General features: G+C 34.8%; 1 protein-coding gene across 1 annotated transcript in view; it reads left to right on the top strand.

Moving 5' to 3' along the window:
* Positions 1-19465, top strand: part of SMC2 (structural maintenance of chromosomes 2) — a 50363-nt gene extending 30898 nt beyond the window's left edge. Inside the window, exons 18-25 of the mRNA XM_070795216.1 lie at positions 887-1080; positions 2103-2246; positions 5343-5537; positions 7418-7618; positions 10118-10234; positions 13192-13352; positions 16492-16639; positions 17521-19465. Coding sequence (XP_070651317.1) covers positions 887-1080; positions 2103-2246; positions 5343-5537; positions 7418-7618; positions 10118-10234; positions 13192-13352; positions 16492-16639; positions 17521-17679 — 1319 coding nt within the window. The 3' untranslated portion in view covers positions 17680-19465. The remainder of the gene's footprint in view (positions 1-886; positions 1081-2102; positions 2247-5342; positions 5538-7417; positions 7619-10117; positions 10235-13191; positions 13353-16491; positions 16640-17520) is intronic.
* Positions 19466-19933: the final 468 nt, after the last annotated feature.

Genomic DNA, 19933 nt, shown 5'->3' on the forward strand with positions numbered 1-19933 from the left:
TCTTTTTGATGCAGTTCTAAATGGGACTGTTTAGTATATAGAAACACAACAGATTTTTGGTGTAAAGTTGTTTGAGATTTTTCTTGTTTCTTTAGGTAGGCATTTGTTGCTATGAACTTCACTCCTAGAACTGATTTTGCTACATCTAATGTACATTTGGTTTGTTGTATTTCTGTTTATCTTTGTGTTGGGTATTTTTTTTTTATTTCTCTTTTGATTTCTAGAATGATATTCTACAATGAAAACTAGTATAGGAAATTGCATAATCATGGCTTTCAAGGTTATGTTTGTACTTAGTCCTAACACTTAACAGTGTATGTTGATTGTGACCATAACATGCTCATTCTATCTTACTTTATTTTTTAATTTATAAATTCAGAGGTCATATGTTTCCTATGCTTTGTCCTATGTATATTCTCACAATATTTCTCTACTTTAGTAAGAGTTTCCTTGAATAAAAATAAGTGAGCAAGGAACACTAAGTTAAGCTTTTTTATGGGGTTAATTAAAAGTGTTCTTATAACTAAAATAAAAGTACCATAGTTCTGTGCTCAGTTCTGGTTTTAGAAGCTTATGGTATATAAAATGGTCTGTGATCTTTTTATAAGTTAAATTGTAGGTAAAGTTTATGTTATTCAATTTCATGTGATTGGAAATAATTTCTTTACAGAATTTAGATAATTCAAGTATGGCTCTAAGATATGACCTGTGTTTTCAACATACTATTTCTAGAATAAGGTTAGAACAGTTAATTTTTTTTTTTAACTCTTGCCTCCAACTTTCTATACCTTTTCTTCTCTTAAAAGTTGAATTTGTAAGCCCTTACCTATAACTGTTACTAGTTGGAAGATCTCATTTAGTTGTATTTGCCTGCTTTATGATGCAGAGGAAAGTGAGGAGACCTTAAAAAACACCAAAGAAATTCAGAAAAAAGCTGAAGAAAAATATGAGGTGTTGGAGAATAAAATGAAAAATGCTGAAGCTGAAAGAGAGAGAGAACTGAAGGATGCACAGAAAAAACTAGATTGTGCCAAAACTAAAGCAGATGCTTCTAGCAAAAAAATGAAAGAAAAACAACAGGTAATTTTTTTTTAATAGAATTAATCTTTTAACATCAGCATAGAACTGAAGGGTGGTAGAGCACCATTGGTTGATTTGTCCTTCATCGATATTTGTCGTAAATCGAAAAGTGAGAGATAAGATTGCTTGATAAAGGCTTGATTTTGATAATGTTTCATTCAGGAGTAGACCAAAGCTTGTATCATGTAAGCCAAGCTGTGTCATATCAGAGACTCACTGTTGACATTTCTGTTTGGTGATCATCTGTTTGAACAGACACTGTGAAAGAATAATGATGACAAAGCATGTTAAATTTGCAGTGTTATTCAATTGTAGACTATTATGGATAGTTTCAAGGCTGGAATTTGAACCTGTGTTTTACTGTTTACAAAGAAGGCTACATGCCCAGTCGCTATTCCATACAATTTCACTTAAATCTAACTTTCTTTCACAGTTCTTTTTAAACCCACCTTATGATTCTACTATTAAATATTTAGCTTTACACAAAGCATTTTGTAAAGAACTAAAGGCTATAATGGGAAAGAAGAGAAACTAATTTTTTTTGTCATTAAATAATTGTTTTAAAAAAGGATTTTACCTCCTAATTTATCTGCTATATAGAATTCTGTATTATTTTTCCCTATAGGAATAAAAGGATGAAATAGTTTACGCAAAGTTCTTTGAACCCATAAAAATTGTATGTACATTTTTTAATATAGAAAAATAAATTTCTTTTCCCCTTTCTTCTTTGGAAGCAGCTTACATGTTTTCAGTAGTTGAGTAAGCCATGGTCCTTACTTGCTGAAGTGAAGTCGCTCAGTCGTGTCCGACTCTTTGCGACTCCATGGACTGTAGCCTACCAGGCTCCTCCATCCATGGGATTTTCCAGGCAAGAATACTGGAGTGGATTGCCATTTCCTTCTCCAGGGGAACTTCCCGACCCAGAAATTGAACCCAGGTCTCCTGTATTGTAGGCAGATGCTTTACTGTCTGAGCCACAGTAGTTGGTATGTTGAATGCCCAGATGCTCTGTTTTTTTATAGGAAGTTGAAGCTATCACCCTGGAGCTGGAGGAGCTCAGGAGAGAGCATGCATCCTATGAACAACAGCTTGAAGCTGTAAAGGAAGCTATCATATCCTACGAGGGTCAGATTGCAGTGATGGCCTCTGAGGTGGCTAAAAATGAGGTAAGAGTGATTTAACCACATTAGAGAAATACAAATGTAAATCTCCTTCTGAAATGGTAGCTTAAAGATGTTTGACTTCAAAGGTCTCAGTCTCTTCACCCTTGTCATGATGAGAGGGAAAATGATGATCACCGATCAGAAAGAGTCCTGAAATAATATCACTAATTGTTTTAGTCCACTAGGTCTACTAGAAAATGAAAACACCCAGTAATTTGACCTGGCAGAGTTTAAATAAAAATTATTAACTATAACAGGAATTTGGGATGATGTACAATTGATTGCTAAGGGCTAGAGAAAACTCTAAAGAATATATGAACAGCAGCTACAAGGAGCAGTCACTACCTATAAGCTGAAGCAGTGCACCCCCAGAAGGAATAAATCTGGAAAAGAGCCCCATTCTACCTGCAAGGCTGAGAACTACATGTAGTTGGAGAACACATGATTGTGGCCCTCTGGTGGTGGGGTTTGATGTAGTAGGGAAACCATGCGGAGGAAAGTGCTGCACAGGACATCTGGGAAAACAGCTTTTGGGGACGCCAGGGGGACTGGCCACAGGGAGGTGCCCAGCCTGGGGACAGGCTGAAAAGACTGCTGCTGGTTATGCCATGTAAGTGACAACTTTGCCTTTGAGAAAAGCACATCAGAAGCAAGAAGTAAAGCCCCTTCCTTCTCCAGTGTCCCTACAGCATCCTTTACTGATGAGGCTTCATACTGTTAAACTCGGCAAGGAAGAGTTGTTCCCATCTCAGAAGTAGGCAGTAAAGGGTGGATTTGGGGTGTGAGGGTTTCATGTTGTGAAGATATTTCTATTTCCTACAAATATTAGAAATGCTCCCTCATGAATACTGGATACCTTCTTGACCCATTTTTTGATTTTGACCTCGAATTCTGTTTCATTATTTCTACTCCTAGTTTTTAAAACTCAGATATAATTGGCATAACATTTATATTAGTTTCAGGTGTACAATGTAATGGTTCACATTTTAATATATTGTGAAATGATCACCCCAATAACTCTGGTAACCATATATGATTACAGATTTTTTTCTTGCGATGAGAACTTTTTAAGATGTGCTGTCTTAGCAACTTTGAAATATATAGTCGTAGTACCTACTGTCACTATGCCCTACAAAGTCTAACCACCTTTGGTTTTTGATACAACTTTTTTTTTTTGTAAGTTTTCTGTTCTGTATATACTTTTTGTAGGTCATGTTAACTAAAATGTAACAGCTTCTAACGGGAGTTCCATCCATTTAGCTACAATATAGTAAAGTGTGTTTTTGCCTTTTGTCCTCTACTTTTACATTTCCTGTTACATTTTTTCCTTGACATGATTGTTTTAATTGTTGTAGTGTGCATTGTTTTAGAAAGTAGTTCTTTTTTCTCTTCATTCTATTTGTGGTTAAACTCAAGGGTTTTTTTTAATTTTTAACACATTATCAAATCAATAGCAGAACAATTTTTTAACTATATTTTTGAAGATCAGGGTTCAAAATGCTTTTCAGCTTTGTGTTTTGTATTGCTGATTACCTTTTCTACAGTTTCTTTTTTGCCTTCTTACTTGCCTTATCATTCCTCCATATCTTTTACCATCTTTCATGGACATCATCTTGTGGAATTTTTTTTTAAAAAATAGATGTCATATTTTTAAAGAGAAATGTGGAAGTAAAATAAGCCCCTTCTTCCTTGATTTAAATAATGATAAAATCAAAGCATATACATATTTCGATAAAGAGAATATCTATTTCTCTATGGAAAACTATAAAATGTATCTCTAAGTTTGTAAACGTTGTTCTTTTAGTCTCTATATTTTAAATTGTTTCTATTTGCCCTCTTAGGGAGCCAAGAAGATAAATTGCCTTCAAATTAATTGTGTTCAAACAAAACTAAAAACTTTGGCTCAATCTGAAGTGATAGATATCCTTGTTTTTCTCTTAACCATTGTAGATTGAAATAATTATACCTGTGACACAGCATCTTCAATCTTTAGGTGTGAGAGAATCTTCTTCATAAACATGTTTTTGTCATGCGTTTTTGTTTTGGATTTTTTAGATGAATGCTGTGGTTTAACTTCCTCCTGCAAAGGACCTTTTATGACACAAACATAAAGAAATTACTTATGTCATGTTCAATAACTTAACCATAATGTCAGGTATTGTTTATTGCTCAAAGTTATCTTGTTTTCTAATGAGTATGCCTTAAAGAATTCCTAAATTTTTACTGATGCTGGTCATCACTTCAAGATACCTGTTCTTCCTCAGAGTCTTTTAGCAAGTTGTTCTACTCTTTGTTTTCCCCTACCTAAATCTGAGTTGAGCTAGGTTCTTTTTTTCAGATGTTTATGTGAGTTTGTGACCATATCTTTACCAGAAAGACCTTCAAGATCTAGCAAAGAACTTTGAGGGGGAAGAGGTGAGAGTTGGTAGACTAAATCCCAGCTGTAATTTTCACTTGAGAGGGAAACCGATGGTAGTAAAAGAGTGAGAAGTTTTTCTTTGTGCCACAGATCTGTTTCTTCAAAAAGGTTTCTCTTCCTCTTCCATATCTCTGTTTTAACCCCTGTGCTAGAACCAAACACTGTGACCTTTTGTTGCACTGTCAGAGGCCTTATGGCTTACTTCTATAGAAGGGAAAGGAACCAATGCCAGCTTACCTTACTTCCACCCCCTTTCTTTGCCTTCATAATAAATGGCATTTGGGGTGTCTGTCATATTATTTTGTAACCACTACCAGAATCCCACTCTTTTGAGAGAGACCTTACAGGGCAAATCCCAGTAACCCCTCCTCCACCTGCTGCTGCTGCTGCTAAGTCGCTTCAGTCATGTCCGACTCTGCACCTAAGGTGATCCCAATTATACTGTGTCACAGGGACTTTGTTGCTTCCAGCATGAACAATGCATCTCATCCCTTTTTTTCCTAGTGGTAATACAAGTTTTATTTGTAAATGTGTTAGTCATGTTCATGGAGATATAAAGTGTAGAAGGTTAGATGACACATTGCCATCTTGTCTAGAAGTCTGTTGGATGATCTTTCAGTAAACGAAAAAATGTCTCCGTCTTACCTTGCTGTATGTTGTCTTGTAATTCTTCATTTCAGGAGTTAGTAAATAAAGCTCAAGAAGAGGTAAGCAAGCAAAAAGAAGTGATAACAGCCCAAGACAACATAATTAAAGCTAAATATGCAGAAATAGCACAACACAAGGAGCAAAACAATGAATCTCAGCTTAAAATTAAGGAACTGGACCATAACATCAGCAAACATAAGCGGGAAGCTGAAGATGCTGCTGCAAAGGCATGTTTGTATTGTTCATTTTTATTCTTAATCACATTTTTGCCTCTGGGTTTTTGAAATGTTCTGGTAAAATGCTCAGTGAAGAACTTACTGTAAATGGCAGAACTACTGTGTAACAATTTTGAGGCATACAACTATGACTGCTTCTCAGCAGTCACCAAATGGCAAAAATGTTTTATTTTTATATTTAATTTCAGGGGCTTTATTCTCATCTCCAATATGTTTGAGTGGTCTCCCATGGAAATGACTTTTTTTAATCCCCAGTTGTTCATAGAACTAATTGCTAATGTATTAATAGTAGTAATATATATTCTTTACCTAATTGTAAATTGAATTTAGGGAACTCACAGAGAAATATACACAAGGAACTTCTGAAAGTAAGGACTTAGTTGGTTTAGGATATCCTTATGAGGATGAGTATAGTCAGTGTTTGAAGTCTCATTTGAAATCTGACATTTTGCCTAGTAGTGTCTTGGAAGTTATCCCACAGTTTTTTGGTCATTCTTAATTAAAATTTCTTTCATGTATCTCAGTAACCTAAGTACTTTAAAGAAAATACATAGTTCTGCAGGAATTCGTTGCTTAGTTAAGGAGGCTTCATTTATGTGGTTTTAATAATTCACTCATCTTGTTTTCTTACTGGTCTATAACAGTTTGGAGCCTTTTAAATCTTCTTTAGCATCATAAAAGTACAAGAGATTTAATTTCAAAAAGATGAGAACATACAAAACAGTCTTCCACCCTTTTCTGCAAGAGCCATGAGTGCCTGTTCAGGTTCATTACTTTGTTTAAAAAGCCTTTTTTTAATGACCACATGATAATATCCTAATATTTTATTAGTATTGATTTCCCATTTGCCTAGTAGCCTAGTATTAGTGAATTCACTGAACTATTACCAATGCTAATATTACTGTTAATAGGTTTTTTTTAAACACAATTGAAAATACTAGTATTGGTGGTTGCTAGGGGATTCTATTTACAGTTAAGTGAAGAGGGTAGAAAGAGTGACTTGCAAGCAGAACTGCTAAAAAGTCAAGTATTCTTTAAAATACATAGTTTATCAAATATTTATTGTATACTTATACCAGGCACTAAAGGTGCAAGAATGAGCAACATGCCACAGAATGTGTTCATGGAGCTCACAGATGGGCAGGAAAAAAAGATAGACTAGAAATGACCATATTACTTTGGAGTCTGGTGGTGTGATTGTACTCATGGAATTAATAAGGATGATTGACAAGGATTAGCTTTCAGCAGTCAATACCAATCTTAAACAGTTAGAGTAGAAGAAAGTCTTCCTTAAGCACTATAATTAAAAATCCTTAATGGTTATATTATATGAGTATTTGACTGTGCCTCGTCAAAGAGGGTAGCGAGGGGATGGAGTCAATATTTAAGATAATGTTTTACTTAGGTTATAATTTCAAGAATTATTAGGTACCAGTCACAATTAGGCTTTCATGATTTTACAGTATCTATGACTTAAATATTCATATAAGACTAAACTTTCACAAGTTGTTTTTTTGAAGTAATACATTGAATTTGGTAAAATCTGGAGCCTCATCTCATTATAATGGCAATGTTTACACACACACACACACACACACACACACACTTCTTAACTATTTCTCTTGAGTTCACATTTATTTTGATGCTTAAGTAATATCTTTTTCTGTTTCTATTTTTTTTAGCCTATCCTCTAGATAAAAATATTCATACTTATAGGTTCACAGTCAACAATGAGTCTCATTTTTTTTCAAATGAGTCATTGTGAGATTTTTCTCAAAAATGTTTGTAAAAATTAGTAAATATTTAAGAAACTAATTTTTAAATATAGGTTTGTGAGCAGTGATATCATTCTGTTATCATCTTGTGGCTAGGTATCCAAAATGTTGAAAGACTATGACTGGATTACTGTAGAAAAACACCTCTTTGGGCAACCCAATAGCACCTATGATTTCAAAGCTAACAATCCAAAAGAAGCTGGTGAGAGACTTCAGAAGTTGCAAGAAATGAAGGAGAAACTAGGAAGAAATGTCAACATGAGAGCCATGAATGTACTGACTGAAGCTGAAGAACGTGTAAGTCACTTTGCTATGACTATGGCCACTTTAAAACATGAGTAGCCTTGATGGTTTTTATGACCCCTGGTGTGTGTGTGCTCAGTCTGCGGCCCATGGACTGTAGCCCGCTAGGCTCCTCTGTCCTTGGGATTCTCCAGGCAAGAATACTGGAGTGGGTTGCCATTCCTGTCTCCAGCAGATATGACCCCTGAGACAATTATTAGAGTCAGCCTAATAATTTAGACTTAAATTTTAGATTTAAAATCTTTGTTTTATGCTTTCGAAACTTTGTTTTGTGTTTTCCTTTTCTTCTTTTTTAGTTATTTCTTTTCTTATTTCATTCTTTTTGTTTCATCAGTTACATGTTCTGTTGTGCTTAAATGACTTTTCCACTGGCCTTTCCTTTTGCTGTGAATGTCTTCAGCCCCTTTCTTATTTTTGGTTTAAATAAAAACACTTTCGATCTTGTTAACTCCTCACATTTTTATCATTTCTTTCACTTGTCTTTTTGAAAGGCTTTGAAGAAGACTACAGGATTTCCCCACTATCCAAAAAGTAGGGCATTCCTTTGAAACCCTTCCTATGCCGAAATGGTATAAAGCAAAGAAGCAATTACCATAGGGCCCATCTTGCTAACAGATGCACAGAGCAAACTGAGATAAAGCACAGATGCTCACAGATACAGTTCAGAGCTCTCGGAGGAGGCTTGCTGCTGAGATGCTCAGTGTTGTTCCCAGGAGGAGCCTGATGGTGCCACTCTCACTGCTTAGGGTGTGTGCTGCTTCTGTAAGAAACGGCTCACTGCAGAACACATGCTGAACATTATTTGTGCTTTTTACCTTTTCTTGCAAAAGTAGTGATATAAAATGAACTTTGGAAAAGTGAGGGAATACCTGTCTGTTCTAACCAGTGTCTTCCTTTGATTACAGTGTATTGCAAGAACCATTACATAAGTAAACGACTAAAATTGTTATATACATTAACACTGTTTTACTAATCTGTAAATCCGGCAGCATCTTCTCTGTTTTAATGCTCTCAGTTACTTGATGGTGTTATCCATCTCCCTAACCTTTTACAGTCTGCATGTCACTAGAAAAACCCAAAGGGGAAAGCAGTTCTATTCTTTATGGCCCCACAGGAAATAGCAATCTGAGTAATTTTATATTTTGCCCTGTATCTTCTTTAATTCTGTAAAACTGAATTTGCATAACAGTTAATGAGAGTGCTGTAAAAGTGAGTACCTATGAGCTCCATCACTTTTAACAAATTTTTTGGTAATGGGTTTCTTAAAGCTCTTACTGACATTAGTATCTACAAAGAATCTATATTATGTTAGATACTAAACAGATTAATAATGCACATACTGTAATCTTTCTGTTAAATATTCCTGCTGGTTTTCGTTTCTCCATTAAATCTTTGCAATATATGGCACCTTCGTGGAAGGGAAATATTTTGTCTGAATTTGAGCTGCTTAACATCGTGAAATTTGTTTCCTTATACTTGTTTGCTTTTATTATATAATAATAACTTGAGCTAGTTTTTTGTTGTTTTTTTTTCCTAATTTTACCAACTCCCATCTCCATATCAGAGAGGAAGGGCCTGTATTGTTGATCAGTGGTTCACCTTTTGTTTTTTTGTTATTGTATTTTGGGTCACCCCATGTAAGAAAATATATGGAATTATGCAAGGAACAGGATAAAAGTGTGACCAAGCTCCTAAAACCTTTTCTCTGCAAAGGAGAGGGGCAGCAAGGAAACTAGCAAGACTGGCTGGAGTTTTTCAGGGAGAATATGAAGCCACCTTGAAATGCGAGGCTGTGAGGAGAAATAAGTTAAAAGGGTTTTTAGAAAGTTCTGCTGCTCCTCATGATTTGATTATCCCTCTGTAGTCTCCCTCAAATTTTTTTTTCAATAAATTTCTTCATTAACCAGAGAAGGCCACTCTGAGAATGAGATGTTGGAGTGGAAACTTGAAGCGCCAGTTAATGTCTGAAGTAGAGGAAGAACAGTGCAGGGGCCACAGGGCTATGGTGAGCTTATGTTCAGGAAACTGCAAATAAGACCATATGGCTGGAGCCTGGGGAGGAGTGTGTCACCAAAAGTTCAGAGATAAACAGGAGCCAAATTATTAGGACTTTATACATCGTGGTGAAGAGTTAAAAAGATTAAAACCTTTATGTGCTAACTTACTAACCTTGCATGCAAGGCTACTTTTGAGTTTACATGACAAATACTCCTTTTTTTGCCTTGGCTACTGGGTAGATAAGGGACTATAAGTGGAGTTAAAATGTTTCAAGAGTTTGTGCTATAAATTCTCAGCTGTAGTAATTGAATTTTACATATAGATGTGTTTACTTTCCTCAGTGGCTTACGTTGTAACTCAGTGTAGTGTATCTTTTTGGTAAGAAGGAGTTGTATGTATTGCATATAAAAATAGTAAAATCTCTTTATTCTTGACTGAATCCTAAAATACAAATTTTTTGGTTTTCTCAATGAAGTCTGCTTTTTATCTTACTAGTATAATGACTTGATGAAGAAGAAGAGAATTGTGGAAAACGACAAATCCAAAATCCTGGCAACTATAGAAGACCTTGACCAGAAGAAAAACCAAGCCATAAATATTGCTTGGCAAAAGGTATTTGAACCCCAAAATATTATCGTTTATTCTGTATGAGGCAAAGATGGAAGATGACATCATGTTAATAGCGTTGTACTCTAAGATAAATTTGAAGCAACAGCTTTGTGTTTGAATGAGGCACATGCTCATACCTTAAAACCTTGTAGACTTTTTAAAGCATTTTGTCCTTTTGGACTTAACTGCTGCTACTGCCATTATGGTCTCATCGTCTGCTTGTTTGGTTCTTATACTACATGAAGTTAACTTTGTAGATTTCTCTCCATCACTTGCTAATTCTGGGTTACCTTTAAAGGGGACAGTATTTGCCCTCTTTCTCATGAGATCATAGGTTCTAATATTGGACAGTATTCTAAGGTTTCTTCCAAATATCTGCCATACCCTTACTCATCCTCTGCTTAAAACTGGAAGCATTGTTTCACATTGCAAAAGTGCGAATTGTTGGAATGCTTCTCCAAAGGACCCCTTCAGTTGTAACCTCTGTCAAATATTAGTGCTAAGAATATTTCTATAGCAAGATTGTATTCCACTCACAAGTTATTGTGTTTCAGAATTCATAAGTATTATACATTCTTAGGTTTTTTAGCACATCATTTTTATAATGTTAGATTTATAATTATAAAATTATTTTTATGTAAGTATAATAATTTATTAACAGACCATTTGCTCTTGTTTTACATGAATTATCTTAAAATAATTCCATAATTTTGATGATTATTATCTCTATTTTATAAATGAAGAAACTAAAGCTTAGAAAGTTGAAATTAGCCTAAGATCATAATAGTCAAAAGGTAGGAAAACTGGAATTCTCTTTTCCTAAATTAGAATTTAAGTTAAAATTACCTTTTGTTGCTCTTTAGGAATTAGAACTGGTTAATTGGGAAGTCAGTATTTCCAGGATTCATATTCAACAAAATCCCAAATAACCATTTTGGTTCTGTTCTATGACAACTTCAGCAGATTTCAAGGTTCCTTACTGTTATTTCTACTTCTTTGGCTGCATAGATTTGTCTCCGTTAGCATAATCCTTAGCTTCTTCTGTAAAGTTTTCCTACCATAACAAAAGACTGCTAGTTAAAAGCTTTCATAGATACTGTGTTGTTTGGCACTTTAGTAAGCCTGGGCCTCTAGGATAAACTGGGCACTTTACCACTTTTTCTCTTTTTAATTTTGCAGGAACTTTATTTTTGATAATGGCAGAATCTTTTTCATTTGGATTATTTTTCCTGCTCTACAACTTATTTTCAGTGTTCCATCTCCCTGTAGTATTTCTGTCATTTAAAAAATGCTTGTACAACATTTGGATTTAACACTAGATCTGAGATTCTGTCTCTTGGTTTCGCCATGATTCCTGGATTTAATTCGAGTACAAATTTATATTTTAAACTGATTTTTCTTCAGTCTCCAAAGTTCTCCCGAACCAAGTAAATTTACTGAGTGCTTATTATATATGTCAGACACTATTCTTATATTAATTTTCCTATTTAATTCTCAACAGTAACCTAATGAGATAGGTATTATTATCAGCATTCCATACTTCCTTATGGCTTTAAGTGTACTTCCTTCACAACACCAGAGTATTTTAGAAACTGGTTTTATTTTTGTTTCCTTCTTAACCTGATTGGATTTTCAATATTCAACTTATTTCCTGTCTATGATAGGGCTGTATTCTTCTCTACCTGTTACCCGATAAGATTCTTTTTTCCCTTTTGAATAATCCACATGGGATCCCATGGTCATCTTTTGGATTTATTAGCATTCCACTGTCTTAATTTGAGCTGTCTTTCTCCTGTCTGGTCAAAAAATTTCAGGTGTTTATAGACACTATGTTATCTTCCATCTTTCCCCCATAAAAAGTGGACCTCTCCCCATTGTAATGAACCTTGTGTAGCTCTGGAAGTCTATCCTAGATAAAACTAGAATCTACTTTCTCTGTGTAGGCTATTAGCATGTATGCAGTTGTTCTTAAAATATGTGTTCCTTAGCAAATTTTTATTTAGGAGACTGTTTAAGTCTAGGAGATTTCCTTATTACTACGGATATTCATAAAATATATACTTGCATTTGAATTTTATACTTGAATAGAGAACTTGGCTGTCATATATCTTTGTTGGGGGGGGTGTGCATGCATGTATACACTCAATTTTGTCTGGTGAACCTCTAAGATTATTAGTCATGTCTGAAGACAGATGGCTGAATTCTCAAATGTGTATGCACAGAAATTACTCAGTTACAGCCTAGAATATTGGTCCTAAATCTCTGTGTAATCTCCTGCTGCAACTTTATGGGGATAGGCCAAATAGCTTCTTCAGCTTTTTTCTTTTGGGGCTCAGTCCTGTTCCTGTCCCTTGAAGATCTGTGAAAAGTATAGAAAAGAACCATTGAACACCTTTAACAGATCTGTTTTGATTTCTTGCCTCTTTTTCTCCTAGACTTCACTCTGATCTTAAGCTTTTAAAGTTAGCTAATAATGACAGGCTTGTCTTACCATATCAGTCAACAGAAAACAAATTATACCAAAAAAAGTTTTTGTTTTTCTCCACCAGCTGAAAATTCAATCTCCTATATTATCCAATTGTGTGTCTCTGAGGATTCCTGCAACCATGGCCGCCTGTTGTATCAAACGTCATCTTAGTGTTAGAGGTACAGCCTGTAGTTTCCCCTCAAAGTTTGAGCAAGCTCAGTAAATGATTTCTGTGAAGAGACACATAAATTTATCACAGCCTTATACTCTTGTCGCAACCACTGGGCTCTAATGTTGCGATGTTGTATTGCTAGCAGCTATAGACAATACATGAATGAATGGGCATGACCAGATTTGTCATATGGACCATAATTTGCCAACCTCAAAACAAGAGTAACAGATAACAAAATTTCACCTGCTTGTTTACAAATACACATGTCATTTGATTTTTCTTGGAAAACCTTCTATGATATAAATCATTTTTTTCATCCAGGTGAACAAGGACTTTGGATCTATTTTTTCTACTCTTTTGCCTGGTGCTAATGCTATGCTTGCACCACCAGAAGGGCAGACTGTGTTGGATGGTCTGGAGTTTAAGGTTGCCTTAGGAAATACTTGGAAAGAAAACCTAACTGAACTTAGTGGTGGTCAGAGGTGAGTGAGTGTTCCCTTTGAAATAATTCCTCTTATTTTATTATAATCCATCAACTCTCTGCCTCCCAATTTTATTTCAGATTTGCTTTTCTATATTTGCATGTGAAATTTAAGGAGCCTAATCTGTGAGACTATGAATTCTGATTAGAACACTTGACTAAAATGATAGGCAACAAAGTAGAAATAAGGATTAGCATCTAGGAAACTAGACCAAATACATGAGAAACAATTATTTTCAGATACTGGAAAATGAATGATCCAGGAGTATGATCCTGAGAGGAAAGAAACAAAATGCTGAGTCCAGTGTTTACCCTAGCTTTCTCCCTAGGAGTAATTCTTGACTGCAGATGCAGGGAGGGAAACACACACAAAGACCATTAGTCTTACTAAATGAAGGAAACATTAGAATTTGGGGAGGTCCCAGGGAAATACATCACGGCATTACGTTTGCACCGTCCCTAAAGTGAAGGCTATTCTAGACACACCTTAGCAAAGGTTAATTGCAGGCCCAACACTATTTAAAGACAGACCACAAAGTTGAGACTGTAAACAACATAATCACAGTGTTCAGCATCTAATAAACACTACTAGGCAGAAATCAAGAAAATGTGATTTATAACTTAGAGGAGAAACAGCCCCAGAAGTGACAGATGATAAAACTAGCAGACAGGAAGTTAAAGAGAGTTACATTAAGTATTTCTAAAGATTACAAGGTGAGAGAAATGGAAACTATTAAAGAAGATGCCAGTGAAACTTCTAGAGATTTTTTAAAAAACAAACCTGAAAGGAAAAGTTCTCTGCCTGAGATTGATAACAAATTCAGCCTTAAAAGGAACATGAGTGAATTTGAAAACATAGCAATAAACTATTAAAGTTAAACTTAGAAAGAGCTTCAGTGACCTGTGGGGCGATATTGAGTACTCGGACATACATATTATTGGAATTTCAAAGAGAGGAAGAGGTAAAACAAGATACTTGAAGAAATAACAGCCCAGATTTTCCAGATTTGATGAGTTCTGTAAATCCACATACTTGATTTCTGTGAACCCCAGGTAGTATAAGGGATGGCCAGATGTTAAAGAATCTGCCTGTAATGCAGGAGAGCTGGGTTGATCACTGGGTCAGGAAAATCCCTTGGAAAAGGAATGGCTACCCACTGCAGTATTCTTGCTTGGAGAATTCCATGGACAGAGGAGCCTGGCGGGTTGCAGTCCATGGGGGTGGCAAAGAATCAGATACCACTGAGCAACTAACACTTAACACTTTGCTTTCACACGTAGGATAAATGTATGTACTCGCTTCCTACACATACAATAACACAGCAAAGCATGTTATACATAGTTGCTGAAAACCAGCATTAGGAGAAAAAAAAATCCTAAAAGCAGCCAGAGGTAAAAAGGCACATTAAATGCCAAGAAACAAAGATAAGAATGACTTTAGACTTCTTGTCAAAAACTATGCAAGCCAGAAGTCTGGAACAACATCTATAAAGTGCTAAAAGAAAAACGTGATAACCTAGAATTCTGTATATAGAAACATTTTCATATTGAAGGCAGTATATGTTTTCAGAAAAACAAAAGGTGGAAGCATTTAATTCCAGTAGAGCTCTATAAATTAAAGGAAGTTCTCTGGTGAAAGAAAAATAGTACCAAATGGAAACTTGGGTCTACATGACAATTAAGAGTACTGGAAATAATATGTTCTGGACTTCAGGAAAGTTTCTTCAGCCTTACACAGTGATTCAGACAGCATACTGAGAGAAACTTTAAAAGATCATTTGGCCTCACTCCTTACCTGCAGAGAGCCAAATGATTAAAAGCCCCTGAGAGAAAATTATGAATATTCATATAATTGAAGATGTGTATTAATTTTGTATTTTCCCCCTGCAGGATTTACAGTCCATACTACTTGATTGTTTTCATGTGCTCTTTGCTGTCATGGAACTCTCCTCCTTTGGATGTAGAAAATACTAAGATCTGTTCATTTTTATTATGAGATCTTTTGTCATTTTTGTGAATAGAATAGCAGTCCACTCTATTTTTCACTATTGATAAAATTCCTAAATGTTCTAAGAGTCAAAAAAGACAGCTTCTGCTTCCTGGTCAATCATAATTGAATTCCACAGTATAGATCCCAACATCTTTAATTGTTTTTGCTAAAGTCCTCGAAAAACTTTTTGAGGAAAATAGAGAATATTTGCTTATTTTCTTACTGGAACCTAAAAATTATTTCCATAATTAAGACAATATAAACTTATTTTCAGATATACCACAGTCTAGCATAGTAGTTTAACTCTTGGTGAGCCCTTTTTTTTTCTTCCTAAATGAATAAGTTGAAAGCTCAGTGCCTTAAATATTCGGCACAGAGAAAGCCATTGAAAAGTAGTTTTAGGTCGCTTTAATGACCGTAGCTACCCTGTTCAGCTTGCTTTTTATTGTACTGTTTCATTCCTTTCCTTTGCTAGAAAATTTTGTTTCACCTTCCTAGACCCCTCTTCTTCTACACAAATTTTTCCCCCACTTACATGTTTCTTAATAAATACCCTATTGGAATACAGTAAGCATTAGACTGTTTACTCTAGTGCTGCATGCTAGAAGATATTTGAAGTTATAGAGTTAAGTGTGTTATAGCTGTTACTGTAATTTTAATTCTATTTTTAAATAATTATAAATGTCTTACAGTAAATAAAGATTTTTTTAATGAAATGTTTAAGAAAAAAATATTATGAGAAGTATTATATTTCTTCATACCAGATTAGAACAAAATCCGTTACAATTAAAAGGGATATAAAAGAACTGAAAAAGAGTTTTGGGGAAGGAAAGGAAAAACTATTAACACTAATATGATGTCTCTTAAGATTAGATGCTAAATTTAACATTCTAGTTATCTGACAAGAAAGAAGAACATATAACTTCTATTCAAAATAACACTCATTGAAGTGAGGGAAGAATGGAAAGCTAAACTATTTTAATACAGCAAAAGTTTTCAAGTTTGAAACTTAAGATTCTTTTTTCTATAACTATCTTCCAGCTAAATCAGCACTCTTCATAATAATAGGGTAGCAGATTTGCTTCAGCGCTTTGGCAAAAAGTGGTAAAATCAAGTTTTGATGGTATTTCTTTTGGCCTTCTTTTTTCAGGTCTTTAGTGGCTCTGTCATTAATCCTGTCCATGCTCCTTTTCAAACCTGCCCCAATCTACATCCTGGATGAGGTCGATGCAGCCCTGGATCTTTCTCATACTCAGAATATTGGACATATGCTACGTACTCATTTCACACATTCTCAGGTAAGAACCAAAAAGAGCCTCAGAATAGTTCTAGGATTTGTTTTTCTAAAACTATTCTTTAGTAATGGTCAGTATATATAAGGAATTTAGGATTGAAGAATACCAAGGTGTTGTATATCTCTTTAAATATATAATTCTATTCATATGGTTCCAGAAGGAAAGAGGCTTTCATCTCTTATTAAAGAAAGAGCCTGGAATTACAATAGCAGGTTATAGCATGAAGAGGAATCTATTTTTTTTTTTTTGTCACTTGAAATTATTTAGGTTAATTATTTTCTCTAGCTAGCTGAGAGAAGATGCACAATCAAAACAAGACTGTTTCAAAGATGTACCTGGAAAATATATCAGAAATGTGTCATGTGTTGCTTGATGGATACTCTTCATTCCTCCTAAAATGCAGAGAAAAACCCTTGAAGCTAAAAACAGTTTTTTATTGAACTGTTGCTGTAGTAACTAGGGCTACCATATAGATAAAGCATTGAACAGCTCTGGGGGGCTTCTGTTACAGTCATCATAGATTGTGTATTTATTATGGCAGGTTTTTAGCAGATAACAGTGGCATTTAGAGCTAGCCAGTTGATAGCCGATAAGACAGTTGATACTAACTGGAGAAGATAGCAACAAGCAGTCAACCAGCAGGAAATAGTAACTTGGGTAATGAAGCACTCACAGTAAAATTAAGCGACTCCTAAAACTGCATATGGAAAGAATTCATTTAGGTGCCTAATAATAACTATTTATTATGTGCATTTGCTTGGAGCCCAGCATTTAAAGAGATAGCAAAATCAAATTTTTTCCAAATGATTCTTAACCGCAGTACAAAAACAGCGAACGAACTTCAAGGATGCTACAAATTTTTCTGTTTTCCTTTTTCCCTTAAGTTCATTGTGGTATCCCTAAAAGAAGGTATGTTCAACAACGCAAACGTCCTTTTCAAAACCAAGTTTGTGGATGGTGTTTCTACAGTAGCCAGATTTACTCAGTGTCAAAACGGAAAAGTTCCAAAGGAAAACGAATCCAAGTCAAAAAGACCCAAATGATCACACATGAAGTTAAAAGTAAAGATTCACTCCTTCACCTTGACCTGTTTTTTAAATATACACTTTATAAGAACTTGGGATTCATGTTGTTTGTATAAAAATGTAATATTGTTACCTAACCCATTTTCTCTTCCTTATATAATCACTTATAACTGAGCATAAATTCCTCTTTTCTGAATCAGTGTTAACTATGGTCCAATTACTGTAATTGTGATTTCATGTATGTCACCAAGTGTTTTTTCTTACACAAGTCTTTTCTATACTAGGGAGCCTGAGATACATAGTTGGTGGTAAATTTTGTATGTAAGAGCAAAATTACCAAGAAGCAGATGAAATTAAATTACAGAATAAATATAGCTGATAATCAGCTTTTAATAGCTAATTCCTAAGGTAATATTAGTGTTTTCTGTTGCTAATAATGTCGTTCAGGTAAGGAAGAATCAAGTAGCAAGTAGCTGGACCAACAGAGGGAACACAAAGAAAGCTGTTAGGCATGCCCTGAGCTATTTGTGTTTAGTTCCTTGAGGACAGTGCCAGGTCTCTGATTTAGACTCAAATAGAAAGCAGATCTTAAGAAGATTCCTGTTATTTTAATGATGTTTGAATACCATATTATGCTTAGTAATTGGTCTGTGCAGTCTTCTTTTTTTTTTTTGATCTTTATGAGTATTTTAATAAGAGCTTAGGACAAAGGTATCCTCTGCCTGCTGCTCTCTGCTGCAGGTTTATCTGAAGTCTCCTAATATGGTCAGAGATTTTGTTAGCCTTTTCATAATTCAATCAATAACAGTCTGTTGGTGAGTGAGAATATAGGAGCCAGCAGACTAAACCAAATTAATCTTTTTCTTTTAGTCATATACATATGTAAATAGATTCATCTGTTTTACCAAAAGGACTTAAAATTTCATGACTATTTCTTAGTGTCCTGTTTTCCAATTCAAAACCATGAATTTCCTTTTAAGATTTCAAAAGATGGCGCTAACAATCAGCATAAGAATACTATTGATAAGATTCTTCATATCTCTTAGTTTATCTCTAGAACTATGTATTCCAAACTCCAAATCTTGAAAGTTCTGACGTGATTTAACCTGACCTCAGGTATGTTATTTTGGCCCCACATTTCTTCTTACTACTTGAGTTTTTCTTCCTTTTTGGTATCCTTTTCCTAGTATATGCTCATACTTCCTGGCCTTGGGTTTAATATTTCTCATCCTTCATCCTCATACATAGCTGAGGATGTCAGGTAACACCCAGGTAACTGATACTGTGGGGCACATTGGAAAGATTGAATATGGAATTAGTTCTGTCCTCTGTTGGAGGAGGAGACAAAGCTATAAATGCTGAGTTACAGGAAGGTCCAGTATTGTATACAGTAGACGTAAGTATGGTGGTGGTGATGGTTTAGTCACTAAGTTGTGTCCAACTCTTGTGACCCCACAAACTGTAGCCCGTCAATTTCATGAGATTTCTTTCCAAATGTATTGCAAATTGTTTGCCAGAAAGAATTAATTCACACTGTTAATATAGTATACCTGTTGACTTCAACCTGGTCGGCAGTGGCTATTAATTATAATGATTCTAATTTACTAGTTACAAAATGGTGTTTAATTTCTATATTAATTATAATTTTGTAAGTAATTAGTAGGATTGACTATTCTACCATATGTGCTAATTTTATTTCCTCTGCCAACAAATTTTCTATTTGTTTGCTTTTCCAGTTTTTATCTATGTGTATAGTCTTGCTTTGTGATGGAAATCCTCTAATATATTAAACTTTTGTGAGTAATGTTGTCATTATTCTTTCATTAGAGGGAACACATTAAGGGGAATGGGAACATTTGTTTCACAGTAATATAAGTAACTAGTATTTGAGCTTTTTCTATACATCAGACACTATTCATTCATGTTTTCACACTTAATTCTCATAATAGTCCAGTGAGGGAAATACTGTTATCATTAGCAGTATATAGAGGAAACTCAATTGAGCCGTGAGGTTAAGAAACTTGCCCACTGTGTTAATACAGTTAGTGACTAGCAGAGCCAAAATACAGATCTTACTGTTAGTCTCTATTTATACACTACCTCTCTGATAGCTTGAATATCTGCATTTGTTATACATAGTAGATTTACGAGATGTCTGGATGACTAATATATACCATGTGAAACTTAGGGGAAAACCTCAAACGTTTGAAGAAAGGATTCCTTGCATTTTTGTTATTGGAGTTTCAGGTATGCTAACAGCAAATTTCAAAGC

This window comes from Bos indicus, chromosome 8 (assembly GCF_029378745.1).
Source record: "Bos indicus isolate NIAB-ARS_2022 breed Sahiwal x Tharparkar chromosome 8, NIAB-ARS_B.indTharparkar_mat_pri_1.0, whole genome shotgun sequence".
NCBI lineage: Eukaryota > Metazoa > Chordata > Mammalia > Artiodactyla > Bovidae > Bos > Bos indicus.